Below are 20,408 nucleotides of genomic sequence, written 5' to 3'. Positions count from 1 at the left end.
CATGCGTCAATTGGCTGCAGGTCCTCCTGCATTTCAGAACAATTTTCCATTGTTACAACCTCTCGATATACCACAGCATCATCCGCAAAAAGCCTCAGTGAGCTTCCGATGTCATCCACAAGGTCATTTATGTACATTGTGAATAGCAGCGGTCCTACGACACTCCCCTGCGGCACACGCGAAATCGCTCTTACTTTGGAAGACTTCTCTCCATTGAGAATGACAAGCTGCGTTCTGTTATCTAGAAACCCTTCAATCCAGTCACACAATTGGTCTGATAGTCCATATGCTCTTAATCTGTTCATTAAACGACTGTGGGGAACTGTATCGAACGCCTTGCGAAGTCAAGAAACACGGTATCTACCTGGGAAACCGTGTCTATGGCCCTCTGAGTCTCGTGGACGAATAGCGAGAGCTGGGTTTCACACGATCGTCTTTTTCGAAACACATGCTCATTCCTACAGAGTAGATTTCTAGTCTCCAGAAAAGTCATTATACTCGAACGCAATACGTGTTCCAAAATTCTACAACTGATCTACGTTAGAGATATAGGTCTATAGTTCTGCACATCTGTTCGACGTCCCTTCTTGAAAACGGGGATGACCTATGCCCTTTTCCAATCCTTTGGAACGCTACACTCTTCTAGAGACTTACGGTACACCGCTGCAAGAAGGGGGGCAAGTTCCTTCTCGTACTCTGTGTAAAATCGAACTGGTATCCCATCAGGTCCAGCGGCCTTTCCTAGTAGGAGCGATTTTAATTGTTTCTCTATGCCTCTGTCGTATGATTCGATATCTACTATTTTGTCATCTGTGCGGCAATCTAGTGAAGGAAATACAGTGCAGTCTTCCTCTGTGAAACAGCTTTGGAAAAAGACAATTAGTATTTCAGCCTTTAGTATGTCATCCTCTGTTTCAGTACCATTATGGTCACAGAGTGTCTGGACATTTTGTTTTGATCCACCTACCGCCTTGACATAAGACCAAAATTTCTTAGGATTTCTGCCAAGTCTGTACATAGAACTTTACTTCCGAATTCATTGAACGCCTCTCGCATAGCCCTCCTCACACTACATTTCACTTCGAGTAATTTTTGTTTGTCTCCAAGGCTTTGGCTATGTTTATGTTTGCTGTGAAGTTCCCTTTGCTTCCGCAGCAGTTTTCTAACTCGGTTGTTGTACCACGGTGGCTCTTTTCCATCTCTTACGATCTTGCTTGGCACATACTCATCTCTTACGGATATTTCACGCCTTCGTATAACGCCTCTACGATGGAGGTCAAAATCTACATCTACATCTACATGGATACTCTGCAAATCACATTTAAGTGCCTGGCAGAGGGTTCATCGAACCACCTTCACAACTCTCTATTATTCCAATCTAGTATAGCGCGCGGAAAGAATGAACACCTGTATCTTTCCGTACGAGCTCTGATTTCCCTTATTTTATCGTGGTGATCGTTCCTCCCTGTGTAAGTCGGTGTCAAAAAAATATTTTCTCATTCGGAGGAGAAAGTTGGTGATTGGAATTTCGTGAGAAGATTCCGTCGCAATGAAAAACGCCTTTTTTTAATGATGTCCAGCCCAAATCCTGTAACATTTCTGTAACTCTCTCTCCCATATTTCGCGATAATACAAGACGTGCTCCCCTTCTTTGAACTTTATCGGTGTACTCCATCAGTCCTATCTTGTAAGGATCCCACACCGCGCAGCAGTATTCTAAAAGAGGACGGACAAGCGTAGTGTAGGGTGTATCTTTAGTAGCTCTGTTACATTTTCTAAGTCTTCTGCCAATAAAACGCAGCCTTTGGTTAACCTTTCCCACAGCATTTTCTGTGTGTTCCCTTCAATTTAAGTTGTTCGTAATTGTAATACCTAGGCATTTAGGTGTATTTACGGCTTTTAGATTAGACTGATTTATCGTGTAACCGAACTTTAACGAGTTTCTTTTAACACTCATGTGGATGACCTCACACGTTTCGTTATTTGGTGTCAACTGCCACTTTTCGCACCTTTCAGATATCTTTTCTAAATCGTTTTGCAGTTTGCTTTGATCTTCTAATGACTTTATTAGTCGATAAACGACAGCGTCATCTGCAAACAAGCTAAACGGCTGCTCAAATTGTCTCCCAAATCGTTTATATAGATAAGGGACAGCAAAGGACCTATAACACTGCCTTGGAGATCTCCAGAAATCACTTCGGTTTTACTCGATTACTTCCGTCAATTACTACGAACTGTGACCTCTCTGACAGGAAATCAGAAATCCAGACACATAAGTGAGACGATATTCCATAAGCACACAATTTCACTACGAGCCGCTTGTGTGGTACAGTGTCAAAAGCCTTCCGGAAATCCAGAAATACGGAATCGATCTGAAAACCCTTGTCAATAGCACTCAATACTTCACGTAAATAAAGAGCTGGTTGTGTTTCACAGGAACGCAGGAACGATGTTTTCTAAACCCATGTTGACTGTGTGTCAATAGACCATTTTTATTTTCGAAGTAATTCATAATGTTGGAACATAATGTATGTTCCAAAATCCTGCTGCATATCGACGTTAACGATATGGGCCAGTAATTTAATGGATTACTCCTACTACCTTTCTTGAATATTGGTGTGACCTCTGCAACTTTCCAATCTTTAGGTACGGATCTTCCGTCGAGCGAACGGTTGTTAAGTATGGAGCTAATGCATCAGCGTACTCCGAAAGGAATCTAATTGGTATACAGCCTGGACCAGAAGACTTCCTCTTATTAAGTGATTTAAGTTGCTTCACTACTCCGAGGATATTTACTTCGAAGTTATTCATGTTGGCAGCTGTTATCGATTCTAATTCTGGAATATTTAGTTCGTCTTCTTTTTTGAAGGCATTTCGGAACGCTATGTTTAGTATCTCTGCTTTGGCAGCACTGTCTTCGATAGTATCTCCATTTGTATCGCCCAGAGAAGGCATCGATTGTTTCTTGCAACTAACATACTTCACTTTCGACCAGAATCTCTTTGGATTTTCTGCCAGGTTTCGAGACAAACTTTCGTTGTTATAAGCATCTCACATTGAATCCCGCGCTAAATTTCGAGGTTCTGTAAAAGATCGCCAGTCTTGGGAATTTTGCGTCTGTTTAAGTTTGGCATGTTTGTTTCGTTGTTTCTGCAACAGTGTTCTAACACTTTTTTGTGTACCAAGGAGGATCAGCTACGTCGTTTGTTAATTTATTTGGTATAAATCTCTCAATTGCTGCCGATGTTATTTCTTTGAATTTAAGCCACATCTGGTCTACACTTATATTATTAATTTGGGATGAATGGAGATTGTCTCTAAGGAAGGCGTCAAGTGAATTCTTATCTGATTTTTTGAATAGGTATATTTTTCAATGATTTGGGGATTACAATATTCAATCTCGCTACAACTTCCCTGTGTTCACTGATCCCTGAATCGGTTTTGATGCTCGTTATTAACTCAGGATTATTTATTGCTAGGAGGTCAAGTGTGTTTTCATGCTTGGCGTTAAAATCATGCTTCTTTCTTATGGGTGGGCGAGGAAAACATTTCGAACACACTGTCGCAAAGTATCGACGCAAAAAGGCCACAGAAGGTAGAGTATGAAGCGTCAATGACACCACGCATTCCCTAGGGGGCGATCGTTTTCACACATTTCGCGCTCGAAAATATAAGCTTACAGTGGAGTGTACAACGAAAAACTTTCTTGACAAATTTTGGCACGGCTAACACCCCCAACGATTCAACCATTCAACCCTTTTCTGACGACATCGCAGGTCTGAAAACCCGTTGAACATCATCTCACTACTTCGGAGTGTAACGAGGGAGCAAGTTTTACTTAGTTGTGCAGTATGGAACCACTAGGGACCATTCAAAACCTTCCGACGAAATATAAACGTAATCCGAAGGAGAATAAATACGTTTATTCCTTTTTATTCCACCTTTCTCGACGCCCCCTACAGCTTGTGTACAGTGGGATTTGACTTTGAGTCACGCGTGAATAAAAGGGCAAAGAGTCGCTCTAATCCTCCAGTTCACCAACACCATCGGTACCACTGGCACACCTTTGGTGGACACTTTAAAATGTCTCTGAACAGAGTACCCATCTAGCGATCTCTACCCGCCGGCCGCATAGGCAACCCTTCCGACACCTCTCTGATCTCGTATGCAACTATCATTCGCTACTGTGGAATGGGTTGCCTGTCTGTGATGCTGTAGGGGTAAGCGAATGAGTATATTTGCACAGGAACAGTTTGAAATAGCCCAACATAAGTTCTCGAGTGATACCAAGGATGCCTCTGAATGGGGGGGGGGGTCCTTAAGGGGATCCTTTGCCATTTCATTTACGCATGTATCAACGTCGCATCCCTCCGCGCATAGGTCACTGGAGGGGGTGAAACAGAAGCAATAAAAAACGTAAATACGTAAAACTGCAATCAGTCACTGTATAAAATAGTTATTTATTATTCCATGAACCGGTTTTCGAACCTTTACAAGTTCATTTCAGTTGGCTATCTAGAAGTTACATATCTATTTCTAACATAATACTGGGTGACAAGAAGATGGAACATGCTTTAATGTATCGATATGAGTATCGTTTACCAGTCGATAGGGATGCAAAATTTTTAGTTTTGTCCTCACTGCGACTGTATGGGCGGTTTTTTTCTGTTAGTTTTCATTGTCAGCTTCCATTTTGATTGCCACTTGGTACATCACTTCACACACCTTTACACAATCTGTATATATTTACACTGTGATATTGAAACTTTGGCAGCATCTTACATGTGCTATCTTTGGAACAAGTAACAGTTGTATAGCACATGCTGGATCCTGGCAAAGTTTTGTTATCACAGTGTAAATAGATACAGATTGTGTAAAGGTGTGTGGAGTGATGTACCAACTGGGCATCAAAATGGAAGCAGACAGACTAACACCCCTACTGTCGCAGTGAGTACAAAACTAAAAATTTTGCATCTGTATCGACTGATAAACGATACTCATGGCGATGCATTAACGCATGTTCCAGCTTCTTGTCACAGAGCCAGCACCCTGTATTATGCTAGAAATAGATATGTAACTCCCAGATAGCCATCTGAAATGAAGTTGAGAAGGTTCGAAAACTGGTTCATGGAATAATAAATAACTATTTTAAACAGTGACTGGCTGCAGTTTTATGTATTTACATTTTTTCAGCTTCTTTTTCTCCCCCTTCAGCGACCTATGCATCGAGGGATGCGACGTTGATACACACGTAAATGAAATGGCAAAGGGCCCCCTTAAGACCCTCCCCTTCAGTGGAATCCTTGGTATCACTCGAGAACTTGTGTTGGACACTTTCAGACTGTCCCTGCGCAGAGATACTCATTCACTTATCGCTAAACGCAGGAGAGAGAAGCAATCCATTCCACGGTAGCCCCTGATGGTTGCGTACGAGATGAGATGGGTGTCGATAGGGTTGCCTATCTGGAAGGCGGGTAGAGATCGCTAGACGGATACTCTGTTCAGAGACATTTCAGTGCCCACGAAAGGTAGGTAAGTGGTACCTATGTTTTGGTGAACTGGGGGATTAGATAGGCCCTTTGGCGTTTTAATCAAGTGCGTTGCAGTGCCAAATCCCATTGTACATACGCCACAGGATGTCGTGCGATGGAGGAATGAAAAGGTATAAACGCACTTTTTTGCTTCGGATCACGTTCGGATTTCGTTGAAAGGTATTTAATGGCCCCTAGTGATTCCAGACTGTATACCTAAGCAACACTTGCGCTCACTCTACACTCCGAAGGGTTGAGACCATGTTCAGTGGCTTTTCAAACCTGCGATGTCCTTAGCAAAGAGTTGAATCGTTGGGGGTGACAGCAGTGGCAAAATTTGTGAAGAACGTAGTTCTGTTGTACATTCCACTTTAAACTTATGTTCTCGAGCGCGAAATGTGTGAAAATGAAGGCCCCTAGAGAGTGGGTGGTTTCACTGACGCCTTTTACGCCACCTCCTCAGACCTCTCTGTGGCTGCTCTGAACGGTGATGTGTTCGAATTGTTTTCCTCTGGCATTCTAGGAAACCCACGTGATTTCAACGTTAGGGGTCACGGTTCTGACCTCCATCGCGGAGGTGCCGAACGAAGGGGTAAAATGTAGATAATAGAGAGTGAGTGATATTCCTGTCGTGTGACACGTCCACAGTGGCGGTGGGCATAATTGTGGTGTAATTTTAAATTTGACAGCTTATATTTACGTTCTGAAAATTCTTGAGATAGCAGCTCTCTCAAATCCATGAGTGAGCTTACTTCCCTTCGCAGATACCATTGAGCGGTATTAAAACCTATTTGACCATTTTTTTTCCCTTAAAGGCTTGCATGAGAGTTCTGTAATTTGCATTCTTTTGGGGGTTTCTTTACTAACTTCGGAGACCACTTTAACACAATATCAAAACTGCAATACCGAGTGCAGATATATTTATTTCGCAGCTTTCGGTAAATATATGAAATTTTTCTTTTGAGATTGTATTAGAACATAATTATACTTTCATTGTGAGAAGGAGTCTTACTACTTTTTAAGCACCCATCACTTCCAGTCTTTCTCTTTGACTGTGTGACGCAAGCATAGGTGGTACAAAGAAAAAGTCCGACTTCACGGGGAGGTGGTGGTGCGAATGCAACAACAAGATTTCCGATGTAGCAAAATAGCACATCAGTTGGGTTAAAAAATAATTTTTGACGCAACTAATGTGCTGTTTCTTCACATCAGTGTTCATCAAAAACAGTTGTTGAAAAAGATGGCCCTAATGTAAATGAAAGATTGATTTTTACAGTAAGAGGAAACGTGTGAGCGGATATGCTGACGTAGTCGGCGCTGCGAACAGAAACTACGACCTTCAGCTTCACCACGCAATGTTGACACTACAACTGCTAGGTAGCTGGCGTTTACAGAATTGAAAAAACAGGGAAGTTGGCAGGAAGTGTTCAAGACAAGTTCGCTACACGACGAAACTGAACGACGGAGCAATCGCACGCCGTTTGTTGTGCAACTGACATGTAGTTACCATTGCTAGCAAATTGATTATCGTCAAGAATGAACGTGTACCGTTTTCCTTTCAAATCTTCCTCTAAGGAGGATAAGCAGGCAGCTAGCTTGTTGTCGTACAGGATATCTAATAATAAATCAATACTGAAACATACAGCTCTAAAACCTCCAGTATATTTACACCGTGCAGCTGCTTCTTCTTTTTTTTAGGCTGTTACGTCGATATTTTTTCGTCTGTATCTCGATATTTTTTTCGATATGTAGTGGGCCGGAAATGGTATTTTTTAATTATGATATATCGGATTCCTGATATTTTTAAAAAATCAACAGTCCTACTTGATAGCAAGACGAGTTCTTAATCATTATATTTTATTTCATTACGTTTCCGAGTTAAATATTTAGGCTCGTATATGGTCAAAATTCTAAGCCGCCTTCGGAAGAAGCTTTCCCTACAGCGACAGCAACCACAGCACAGTACTTTTGCATCTGCGCCTACGAGAAACTACATTCTTTTGGGTTGTGGTGATTGGGTGGCGTTTTCCACGCTTTTCCGCTTTTCTCAAGGAATCTTCGCAGCAGCAAAGGTTCAATCGCCAAACCTTTCTTGGTGCAGTTCTGGTTCATCTTGTATAGATGTGTTATCTGTTCCATGACCGTTCTGGAAGACGAGTCGCTAGTAACACTCGGCTGCTGCAGCTTTCTGCTAGAAAGTGCTGGTAGAAGGGCGGCAGGCGTTGTTACACCGGTGTGCTGCGTACGCCGGCAGGTACGTAATCGAGACGTGGGTGGAGGGCGGCGACCCGCTGCCACAGCAGCTGCTGGCGCTGGGCTACCGGCTCGTGGTGGCGACCAAGGACGCCTGGTACCTGGACCACGGCTTCTGGGGCAGCACGCGCTACCACGACTGGAAGGCCGTCTACAGCAACCGGCTGCCTGGCTCCATGGCACAGGGCGTGCTGGGCGGCGAGGTGGCCAGCTGGGGGGAGCTCGTCGACGACCAGGTCAGTGGCGCCAGCACTCGACCCCAGCTCCAACTGCAACCCCAAACCCAACCCCGACCCCAACCCCAACACCCAGCCCCAACCCAAACACCCAACCCCAAGGTCTTTACTGACGCTGCAGGTGTTTACAAGAAAGTGTCATGAATGGACAATGTTTAGGAACTACAGAAATATCAGTACAAGAGGTCCACTTTACTTAATGAACGGCAGCTCTCTTTAAATGTATATAAACGTAAGATAATGCCTATATGAAACAGAAACAGCCTGATGATATGTGATTATAGGATTAATAGCCAACATCTCATGCTCATACCGTTGTATAAGAGCACTGTCTGATGAAAAGTTCGTAGACCCATATTATGAGACATTAATATGGAGTGTGTTTCTCTTCGCCTTTAGAGAGCGTGAATGCTGCTGGGGACACTTCCAACGAGGTGCCTGAATGTCTGTAGAGCAATGCCAGCCCATTCTTCCTCAATAGTCGAAAACAGAGAAGGTAGTGATGTTGCGTGCTGGAGTCTGTGCCGACATCAGTATTCCAACTCATCCCACATGTGTTTCACTGGATTCAGGTGGGCGCCCTGGCCAGACGAGTCCACCTTAGGAACTCTACAGACCCTTGCTTCACAGGTGCTGCTCTGTGACAGGGTGCATTGCCATGCTGATACAAAAACATATCATCTCCGAACGTTTTCCAATACTGTGTGCAGTACACAGAGGTGTAAAGCCTGCTCAAATCCTTCCATATTTAATGTTTTCTTAAGCGCAATAACAGGACCACACTCTAACAATGAAAAACAGCCCCGTACCATAACACTCCCTCCTCCATATTTTACTGTTCGCTCTACACATAGTGGCAGACAACATTCCGCAGGCATTCCATCGGATTGCCACAAACTATAGCGTCATTCATCACTCCAAACCATTCGCTTCCAGTCATGCATTGCCGAATGGCGTCGCTCTTTACACAACCTCAAGTGTCGCCAAGCACTGACTCTGCTGGGTGCCTCAAACCTTTTGGCTCTAATTACACAGGCGATAGTGGGTCCAGTACTTATTATATTGTGATAGGGAATTAATTGTTGGAAATGTATATTTACTGTATTACAGACATACAGAATGCACACCACATAACAAGAACATAGCTCCCAGCAACTGTTGAAAGTGATGACTGCACTGTCGCAAAGATTCTTTTATTGTTCGCAAAAGGATGGGGTTTCAAGACGACGGTGTGCTGTGCCACTTCGATGTTAATGTGTGCAAGCACCTGAACAATGCATACCTTCACCGGTGGGTTGTATACTGTCTCCCTCAATAAAGAGATTATTTCCGACAGTATACAGTATTTACTCCTGTCACAGTCGCAACTTTATATATATACACTCCTGGAAATTGAAATAAGAACACCGTGAATTCATTGTCCCAGGAAGGGGAAACTTTATTGACACATTCCTGGGGTCAGATACATCACATGATCACACTGACAGAACCACAGGCACATAGACACAGGCAACAGAGCATGCACAATGTCGGCACTAGTACAGTGTATATCCACCTTTCGCAGCAATGCAGGCTGCTATTGTCCCATGGAGACGATCGTAGAGATGCTGGATGTAGTCCTGTGGAACGGCTTGCCATGCCATTTCCACCTGGCGCCTCAGTTGGACCAGCGTTCGTGCTGGACGTGCAGACCGCGTGAGACGACGCTTCATCCAGTCCCAAACATGCTCAATGGGGGACAGATCCGGAGATCTTGCTGGCCTGGGTAGTTGACTTACACTTTCTAGAGCACGTTGGGTGGCACAGGATACATGCGGACGTGCATTGTCCTGTTGGAACAGCAAGTTCCCTTGCCGGTCTAGGAATGGTAGAACGATGGGTTCGATGACGGTTTGGATGTACCGTGCAGTATTCAGTGTCCCCTCGACGATCACGGCCAGTATACTGTGTACGGCCAGTGTAGGAGATCGCTCCCCACACCATGATGCCGGGTGTTGGCCCTGTGTGACTCGGTAGTATGCAATCCTCATTGTGGCGCTCACCTGCACGGCGCCAAACACGCATACGACCATCATCGGCACCAAGGCAGAAGCGACTCTCATCGCTGAAGACGACACGTCTCCATTCGTCCCTCCATTCACGCCTGTCGCGACACCACTGGAGGCGGGCTGCACGATGTTGGGGCGTGAGCGGAAGACGGCCTAACGGTGTGCGGGACCGTAGCCCAGCTTCATGGAGACGGTTGCGAATGGTCCTCGCCGATACTCCAGGAGCAACAGTGTCCCTAATTTGCTGGGAAGTGGCGGTGCGGTCCCCTACGGCACTGCGTAGGGTCCTACGGTCTTGGCGTGCATCCGTGCGTCGCTGCGGTCCGGTCCCAGGTCGACGGGCACGTGCACCTTCCGCCGACCTCTGGCGACAACATCGATGTACTGTGGAGACCTCACGCCCCACGTGTTGAGCAATTCGGCGGTACGTCCACCCGGCCTCCCGCATGCCCACTATACGCGCCCTCGCTCAAAGTCCGTCAACTGCACATACGGTTCACGTCCACGCTGTCGCGGCATGCTACCAGTGTTAAAGACTGCGATGGAGCTCCGTATGCCACGGCAAACTGGCTGACACTGACGGCGGCGGTGCACAAATGCTGCGCAGCGCCCATTCGACGGCCAACACCGCGGTTCCTGGTGTGTCCGCTGTGCCGTGCGTGTGATCATTGCTTGTACAGCCCTCTCGCAGTGTCCGGAGCAAGTATGGTGGGTCTGACACACCGGTGTGAATGTGTTTTTTTTCCATTTCCAGGAGTGTATATGGTGTTACAAAAAGGTACAGCCAAACTTTCAGGAAACATTCCTCACACACAAATAAAGAAAAGATGTTGTTGGACATGTGTCCGGAAACGCTTAATTTCCATAAATAAAATAGTCTTTCTCTTGTGTTATATTTATACTTACCAATTAATAATATTATGTCCGATCGCCATATCCACCAGCAAAATCTTGACCATGTCCATGTTGCGTTAATCGGATCTTCGTAAATTTTCTGAAGTACACAGTTTGGCTTCAGTTCTTCTCATTACATTACTACTTGAAATAATAACTGATGCAATCTGTCAGTTAATAAAATAATACTATATTCTCTTGTTCGATCCACATAGAAAATACATACTCTTCACTTATTCACATTGCCCAAAATGGCTACCTCCATTCTCTAGCAGAGAGCAAGTCCTTCCTCCTAATGAGGGACAGGAAAAACATCTTATGTTTTCTAACACTTGAAAATCATAAATCCATGACGGTAGGCACAGTCTCTACGCTGAGCTAACGATTCACCTTTTCTCTTCGCCTGTAAAGAAAACAGAAACATAGATGTAAGAAATGCAATAGGTTCATCACAGTTGGAACTGGAGGTCCTGTTCCACGGTCAGCTCGATTGCCTGGTCTCACACCTCTGGGTTTTTCCTCTGGGGTGACGTCGAGACGTTGGTATATGAAACCCCCGTAGAAGCGAATGAAGACCTGCTTCCTAGGGTTCAAACTGCCTGCGTCCTGGTACAAGAGACACCAGGGATCTTTGAGAGAGTGCCGCAGAACCTCATGTGGCATTGTAATGCATGCACTGAGACTGACGGTCGCCACTTGGGGACACGTCGTTGTTACATCTGCAAGACAATAAATATACATTTTCGACTTTTGGTTCCCTATCTGACACACCCTGTAGAATTGTGTGGCTTGTGAGGGTCATCTCGACCATTGTACCCCATTGTTCTTAACTGCCTATGCGGAGTCATCGTGCTAGCTGAACTACTGGCAGCACTTTAGAAATCACAAGTGATCCCTTCTGCTGCTTTCGTCAGATTCATTACAACCATCGCCCCAATGATCGACGGTCCCTCCCTCCCCGTCAATGCATGAGGTCTATCGGGGGTTGCTTTAGCTGTCATTGTTCCTTCGTGTTTGCACCTCACAGTCACATCATCAACAGTCGATTGGAGCAACTTTGGATGGACCGAAACGTCCGTGATGGATGCGTTACTCAGTTGACACCCACTGACCATCCCGCTCTCCTGACCGATCCATCCAGCTCTCATTGCTTCTCTGCTGTCAACATAGCTCTCCCCTCCTCCTCTTATACTGGCGGTCCGTGCCTTGTGACATGCAGTGCTCCATTCCGCTTTACACAAGAGTGTCTGGATATTTTCTATAGGGTAAATTCTAAGAAACGATACTATTAGGTAAAATTAGTAGTAAGGAAGGTGAATGAAAGACTTACATTATGTGGTAGGGTTCTGGGAAAATAATATCCCAGAAGCTAGACTGTCCTAAATGGAATATGTCACCATGAAGGAACAGTCTGATATTTACGAAACTTTGTGGACATGTTGATCACCTAACGGCTATTAAATGATTGCAATGTCATTCCATTGGGGACTGTCGTCGGTTGTCAACACTGGTGAGGCGTGTGACTCCCACAGGCACGTGTAGACTACGTATTCGTTGCGGCATGGAAGCAGACAGCCTTAGAATCTCTTCTTGAGGAATTTCTTACCATTCCTAAAGCACGTGCTGTGTCAGCTCACTAAAATTGATGACTGGATCCTGATACCGTCGCGTGCCATACATACTGCATGAGCGACAAATCAGTGATAAGGTAGGGTCGTCCATGATCTGTATGTCGGGTGAACTGCAGTGTGGCGTCCTTTCACTATCATGGTGCAATACACCATTTGATACCCTGGTTCTAAAGGGTAAAAGTACTGGGTTTTCCATTCTTGCCACATACTGGCGAGCATTTTGTCGCTCTTAAAAAGTTACCAGATCAGTCTTGTTGTCATATCCAAAAGTACCGACACCATGATTCTAGCAGTTGGAGACGAATGGGTCTCCACAATCGCTGCTTCCTGTGACCTAGTACAATGTTGTCTATGGACGTGCTGGCGTCGATCTATTGTCTGTGCCACGATGTCGTGACAACTCGAGATCTCAACCCATCTTCCGGTAGCATGTTTCCGACGGTTCGTGGTGCCGGTCGGCCTGTAAGCTCTTTCTGGATTTCAGCTGTTGTCGTCTGTCTGTTCGTCAGAGCCATTCGAACAGCCCTATCCGCTTCTCGTGGTGTAGTCTTGTGCCTACTCATGTAGCCACACCGCTCTCCTGCGTCCGTCTCGTGGTCACTGGTTCTGCAGTCATTGCGCTAGAGACAGCTGTCGGTATGAAGCTTCTGTACCCCTCATGTCAGTGAACTGACCTGCCTCGCCAAAGCCCGCAATATAGCGATACGCTTCACATGCAGGAACTCCGGGCATGCTGCGTTGCGACCTCCATCTCAGAATTCCCTCTAACGTTAGACGCACCCAGTGAAATACGTTCACATGGCTTGATGGGTTGGGAGTTCCTCAATAGAGATGTTCGTCGCCTGCCTGTAAGGTCTTTCAAATGGACCCCATTTCGGTGAAACGCGCTTCCTTCACCTACACCAGTTATCCAACTGCAGAAAGGGAGCCTACAATTTGAAGTGGAGTCCGAACCGCTGTCGTTCCTGGCACTTCTTTACATCAATGAGAGGTGAAGGCTAGCCTCAGGGTAGACTGGAAAACTTCAGTGTATGAGCAGGATTCGATCTCGCGACCTCAGATTCTACAAGATCGCACTTTACCACTACTCCGCCAAACCCAAAACACGTCCAGGATCCGTTACATACTCACACCATTCTTAATATGCAGGAATGGCTGGCTATTTTTCTCTTCCAAAAATAATGAATATAAGCTCACATGAGGGTGAATTTTAATCAACATAAACCACAGGCACGGAAATACTGCAGTGTCAGTCTGGCAGCGTCCCATCAAAGTGTTCGTGATGTGACAGTTTCCTCTTTCGACAGTGTTTGACACTAGCAATAACAAGTCATTTTCATGAATGTTTACTACAAAGAGAGAGGGGAGAGAGGAACTTTATACCCACAACAAAAGTTAGAATAATCGCTAATTTCGTTAACTTTTTAAATAGATACTGAGGTATAAGTAGGGCCCCGAATCTGAACGTATATTCTAGCACAACTTTAGCAACACTTAGTGAAAACTGAAGGGACGAATACTTTATGGCCACCAAAAAAACTTAAAAATACAAGTTTCGTAAATATTGTCGTTGACTTTTATTCACACTACATTCTATGAAGATACGTGTAAGGTGTTTAAGAAGGGTCCTGAACCCGAAAATATATGACATTTAATTTCAAAAGTCACATTCATTACTAAGACTTACATTTTTGGCTTAAGTTTTATTGAAAAATTACGGAATCTGGTGTAAGAGATCATTAAAAAGCATAAGTTTTTTTCAAAATTTTTAAATACGGGTGACATTTGATAGATAATGCACACACTTTTTTTACTTACACCTTTTTTTCAATATTTCTTTACAGTCCTTCATTACAGTCTCCTTGCTTCTCTATAATTGAATCCCAACGTCTCGGAAGCTCTATTACTCCATCCAGGACTCCATTTCTGTTCATCTGTCGAATGGCTCGGGTAACGGGCGTAGAGACGACATCCACGTATAGCTTTTTTTCCAACTTCGGGAACAAGTAGAAGCCTGGTAGACACACGTCCGTGCTGTAAGGAGGATGCGGCATCACCTCCCATCCGTATTGAGCAGTTCTTGGGCTACAACATCGCCGATATGGGGGCGAGCATTGTCATGGAGAATTAGTGGTCTTTCCTCGAGCAACTGAGGTCCGGTGCTGTGCATTTTTCTGCGCAGTTTTGCATGAAGTTACGATAATACACTGCTGTGACACTTGTGTGACGTGGGACTATCTGTCATGAAGATTCCTTGGCGATCATAAGCAAGAAACATCATTTGTTTGAGCTTTGACTGAGCACGACGAAATTTTTTTGGACGTGGAAAATCTGAAGCTCTCCACTCATTGGACTGTGAAATCAACTCCGGTTCAAAGTCTCTAATTCACGTTTTACCAATGGCGACAATCAGACACAAGAATTCTTGGACACACATTTGTTGTTTCACCAAGGTTGCAATGTCCAAGTGGTTCTGCTTCGCTTCACCAGTCGAACAGTGTGGGGCTCATCTCGAGGAAATTTTTCTCTTCTTTAACTCATTTGTCACAATACGGAACACTGATGTTGGGTTAATTACCGTGGCTACAGAGATTTCCTCAAAAGTCGCACTGCGACCTTCTTCACGAGCATCTGTCACAAGTTTCGTACTTTGTTCATCGGTTGACGTTTGCAGCCTTGCGGGTCTTGGATTATCGACTACGCTCATACAACCACCACGAAAACGATTAAAACGTTTCAATCTTGGTGTACGACCTCTGGTCTTCAACAATCACAGTACCCAAGACCCTTGCAGGGCCCATTTCTACCTGTCATCTATTTTATGTTAGAGTACACAGCGAAAAAGCAAAAACACGAGCTTCTTCCTCAAGGTCCCAACTACTCTACCGGCCATTAAAATTGCTACACCAAGAAGAAATGCAGATGATAAACGGGTATTCATTGGACAAATATTTTATACTATTACTGACATGTGATTACATTTTCACGCAATTTGGGTGCGTAGATCCTGAGAAATCAGTACCCAGAACAACCACCTATGGAGCGCGCGGGATTAGCCGAGTGGTCTAAAGGCGTTGCACTCGTGGACTGTGCGGCTGGTCCCGGCGGAGGTTCTAGTCCTCCCTCGAGCATGGGTGTGTGTGTTTGTCCTTAGGATAATTTAGGTTAAGTAGTGTGTAAGCTTAGGGACTGATGACCTTAGCAGTTAAGTCCCATAAGATTTCACACACATTTTGAACAACCACCAATAACGGCCTTGATACGCCTGGGCATTGAGCCAAACGGAACTTGGGTGGGAAGTACAGGTATAGCTGCCCATGCAGCTTTAAACATGATACCACAGTTCATAAAGAGTAGTGACTGGCGTATTGTGACGAGCCAGTTGCTCGGCCACCATTGACCAGGAGTTTTCAGTTGGTGAGAGATCTGGAGAGTGTGCTGGCCAGGGCAGCAGGCGAACATTTTCTGTATCCAGAAAGGCCCGTACAGGACCAGCAACATACGGTAGTGCATTGTTGTTGTTGTTGTGGTCTTCAGTCCTGAGAATGGTTTGATGCAGCTCTGCATGCTACTCTATCCTGTGCAAGCTTCTTCATCTCCCAGCACCTACTGCAACCTACATCCTTCTGAATCTGCTTAGTGTATTCATCTCTTGGTCTCAGTCTACGATTTTTACCCTTCACGCTGCCATCAAATAGTAAATTGGTGATCTCTCGATGTCTCAGAACATGTCCTACCAACCGATCCCTTCTTCTGGTCAAGTTGTGCCACAAACTTCTCTTCTCCCCAATCCTATTCAATACTTCCTTTACTACTTTAACTGTCTCATTTCCTAATCTAATTTCCCCAGCATCAAACGACTTAATTCGACTACATTCCATTATCCTCGTTTTGCTTTTGTTGATGTTCATCTTATATCATCCTTCCAAGACACTGCCCATTCCATTCAACTGCTCTTCCAAGTCCTTTGCTGTCTCTGGCAGAATTACAATGTCATCGGCTAACATCAGTTTTTATTTCTTCTCCATGGATTTTAATACCTACTCCGAATTTTTCTTTTGTTTCCTTTACTGTTTGCTCAATATACAGATTGAATAACATCGGGGAGAGGCTACAACCATGTCTCACTCCCTTCCCAACCACTGCTTCCCTTTCATACCCCTCAACTCTTATAACTGCCATCTGGTTTCTGTACAAATTGTAAATAGCCTTTCGCTCCCCGTATTTTACCCCTGGCACCATTATAAATGTAGGGTTTCGCAGGGATCGAATGAATGGTAGATCCACGGGTCGTAACACATCTGAAATGTAACGTCCACTGTTCAAAGTGCCGTCAGTGCGAGCAAGGGGTGACCGAGACGTGTAACCAGTGGCACCCCATACCATCACGAAGGGTGATACGCCAGTAGGGCGATGACGAATACACGCTTCCAATGTCCGTTCACTGCGATGTAGCCAAACACGGATGCGACCATCACGATGCTGTAAACAGAACCTGGATTCATCCCAAAAAATGACGCTTTGCCACTCGTGCACCCAGGTTCGTCGTTGAGTACACGTCGCAGGCGCTCCTGTCAGTGATACAGCGTAAAGAGTAGCAGCAACCATGATCTCCGAGCTGATTGTCTATACTGCTGCGAACGTCGTCGAACTGTTCGTGCAGATGGTTGTTGTCTTGCAAACGTCCCCATCTGTTGACGCAGGGATCGAGACGTGGCTGCACGATCCGTTGCAGTAAAGCGGATAAGATGCCTGACATATCGACTGCTAGTGATACGAGGCCGTTGGGATCCAGCACGGAGTTCCGTATAACCCCCGTGAACCCACCTATTCCATATTCTGCTAACAGTCATTGGATCTCGACCAACGCGAGCAGCAATGTCGCGATACGATAAACCGCAATCGCGATAGGCTATAATCCGACCTTTATCAAAGTCGGAAACATGATGGTACGCATTTCTCCTCCTTACACGAGGCATCACAACAACGTTTCACCATGCAACGCCGGTCAACTGCTGTTTGTATATGAGAAATATGGCTGAAAACTTTCCTCATGTGAGCACGTTGTAGTTGTCGCCACCGGCGCCAACCTAATGTGAATGCTCTGAAAAGCTAATCATTTGCATATCACAGCATCTTCTTCCTGTCTGTTAAATTTCGCGGGAAGCACGTCATCTTCGTGGTGTAGCAATTTTAATGGACAGTAGTGAACATCTGACGTAATTTCCATTGTCGTTGTATCAAAGAGTCCACAGTAGCACCAAGCTGTGCGTTATTTATGAAATGTCTCTTGTATGAAGTACATGACTAGATTATGATATTTTCAAGAAAGTATCCCGGCTCCGCTGGCCGGGGTGGCCGAGCGGTTCTAGGCGCTACAGTCTGGAACCGCGCGACCGCTACGGTCGCAGGTTCGAATCCTGCCTCGGGCATGGATGTGTGTGCTGTTAGGTTAGTTAGGTTTAAGTAGTTCTAAGTTCTAGGGGACTGATGACCTTGGAAGTTGAGTCCCATAGTGGTCAGAGCCATTTGTACCATATCTCCGCTCCCTACCTCTGCCCGGGGACTGGGTGTTTGTGTTGTCCTCGTTATTTCATCATCACCATCATCTTCATCATTCGTGATAGTGGCTAGATTGGATTGCGTAAAAAATTTGACTGTGTACAAATTTGGCCTCTGCCGGGCACTAATAACCCGCAGTTGAGCTGCCCACAAACCAAACATCATCATCATGATCACCGCTCCCTACCACCTGGTACTGCGAAAGTTTGCGTGCCGCCCCAGACAAACTCTCGCCTGTGCGCTTTGTCTAGCTGTTGAGGTGCAGCACCCTGCGCTGGCTCTCGGAGACTTCCTGTGGTGTTCGCAGTCGCTGGACGCGCGCCTGTGGCCTCGCGCGGCGGCGCTGGCGGAGCGCCTGTGGTCGAACCCCGGCGCGTCGGCCAGGGAGGCGGAGCCGCGGCTGCACGCCCACCGCGCCAGGCTGGTGGCCGCAGGGGTCCGGCCGGAGGCCCTGGCGCCGCGCTACTGCGTGCTCAACGAGGGCGCCTGCCAGTAACTGCCGAGCGCGGCACACCGCAGCTCAACACTCTGCTGTACCGCTCTGCACAAGTTCCTGCCGCCAATAAAGGCTACGTCTTCTTCTGTACCGCTCTCCTGTTTTCAACCGATACCCCCTGAGGCATTCACCTTTCAGCGCACAGGCCCGGCACGCTCAAGATCCGCTTAGTGACGATAAATGGCTGGCAATCTCGTCAGCAATATCGCCTGCAATCCGTTGCTCTCTTCGACTGCCATCCGGTAAGTGAGAGGTCAATGTGACAACAGCGAAGGAGAGAGAAGACAGTTACACTGTTGAGGTGCAGCACCCTGCGCTGGCTCTCGGAGACTTCCTGTGGTGTTCGCAGTCGCTGGACGCGCGCCTGTGGCCTCGCGCGGCGGCTGCTAGAACATGTGCCTTTACAAGTACGACACATGTGGTTCATGCACGATGGAGCTCCTGCACATTTCAGTCGAGGTGTTCGAACGCTTCTCAACAACAGTTTCGAGGACAGATGGATTGGTAGAGGCGGACCAATTCCGTGGCCTCCACGTTCTCCTGACCTCAACCCTCTTGACTTTCATTTATGGGGGCATTTGAAAACTCTTGTGTACGCAACCCCGTTACCAAAAGTAGAGACTCTTTGTGCTCGTATTCTGGACGGCTGTGATACAATACGCCATTCTCCAGGGCTGCATCAGCGCATCAGGGATTCAATGCGACGGAGGGTGGACTAAGTATCCTCGCTAGCGGAGGACATTTTGAACATTTCCTGTAACAAAGTGTTTGAAGTCACGCTGGTACGTTCTGTTGCTGTGTGTTTCCATTCCATGATTAATGTGATTCGAAGAGAAGTAATAAAATGAGCTCTAACAGGGAAAGTAAGCGTTTCCGGACACATGTCCACACATATATTCTTTCTTTCTGTGTGAGGAATGTTTCCTGAAAGTTTGGCTGCACCTTTTTGTAACACCTTGTAATCAACGCCTATCGACAGCTTAGGGTCTTGATTTAATTATCATTACACTCAATGTGGCCACAGCGAAATGCTGCAAAACAACGCATTAATGCATGATAGCTAGATGACAGTCAGTCAGCCATATTGCCAGGCTCAAGTTATTTTTTTGCTTGCAATTGATCAGACTGCTTGGGAACTAGGAGCGATCGCACGCACGTACGACTGTCACATAAAGCGACATAGCAAAAGATTACTGCGACCCATTGCTCGTGTGCTGGATCTCTTTGGAAAGTTAAGGACCCCTCACACATCCCGATTTATAACTGACCGACAAACAAACTGTATGCGTGTAACATACACGCCGATTTTGCTTGTCGGGCAGTGCGTTGGATCAGGCCATTTCCCACCTCCTCAACCAACTGCGCCGTGTGTAGCGTTGATGAGAAGTTGGGTTGGGGTTGGGTTGTTTTGGAGGAAGAGACCAAACATCGAGGTCATCGGTCTCATCGCATTAGGGAAGGGCGGGGAACGAAGTCGGCCGTGCCCTTTCAGAGGAATCATCCCGGCATTTGCCTGGAGCGATTTAGGGAAAGCACGGAAAACCTAAATCAGGATGGCCGGACGCGGGATTGAACCGTCGTCCTCCCGATGAGAAGTTGGAAGACTGCAAATGTTTGTGGGGTACATCGTTAGAGCTGTATGGCAATACAGGTTCAAGAACTGAAGCATTTGCTTGACTTTTTTTACGAATCCGTTACGGTTTCATGTGACACACAGAGACAGAGAAAGATATACATTTTATAAATAAAAGTGTAGT

General features: G+C 45.8%; 1 protein-coding gene across 1 annotated transcript in view; it reads left to right on the top strand.

Moving 5' to 3' along the window:
- LOC126354818 (chitooligosaccharidolytic beta-N-acetylglucosaminidase-like) overlaps window positions 1-18,741 on the top strand; it is a 283,179-nt gene extending 264,438 nt beyond the window's left edge. Inside the window, exons 8-9 of the mRNA XM_050004757.1 lie at window positions 7,786-8,020; window positions 18,463-18,741. Coding sequence (XP_049860714.1) covers window positions 7,786-8,020; window positions 18,463-18,651 — 424 coding nt within the window. The 3' untranslated portion in view covers window positions 18,652-18,741. The remainder of the gene's footprint in view (window positions 1-7,785; window positions 8,021-18,462) is intronic.
- Window positions 18,742-20,408: the final 1,667 nt, after the last annotated feature.

The sequence above is a fragment of the Schistocerca gregaria genome, chromosome 3 (assembly GCF_023897955.1).
Source record: "Schistocerca gregaria isolate iqSchGreg1 chromosome 3, iqSchGreg1.2, whole genome shotgun sequence".
NCBI classification, from domain to species: domain Eukaryota; kingdom Metazoa; phylum Arthropoda; class Insecta; order Orthoptera; family Acrididae; genus Schistocerca; species Schistocerca gregaria.
This window is presented reverse-complemented; position numbering and strand designations above follow the sequence as displayed.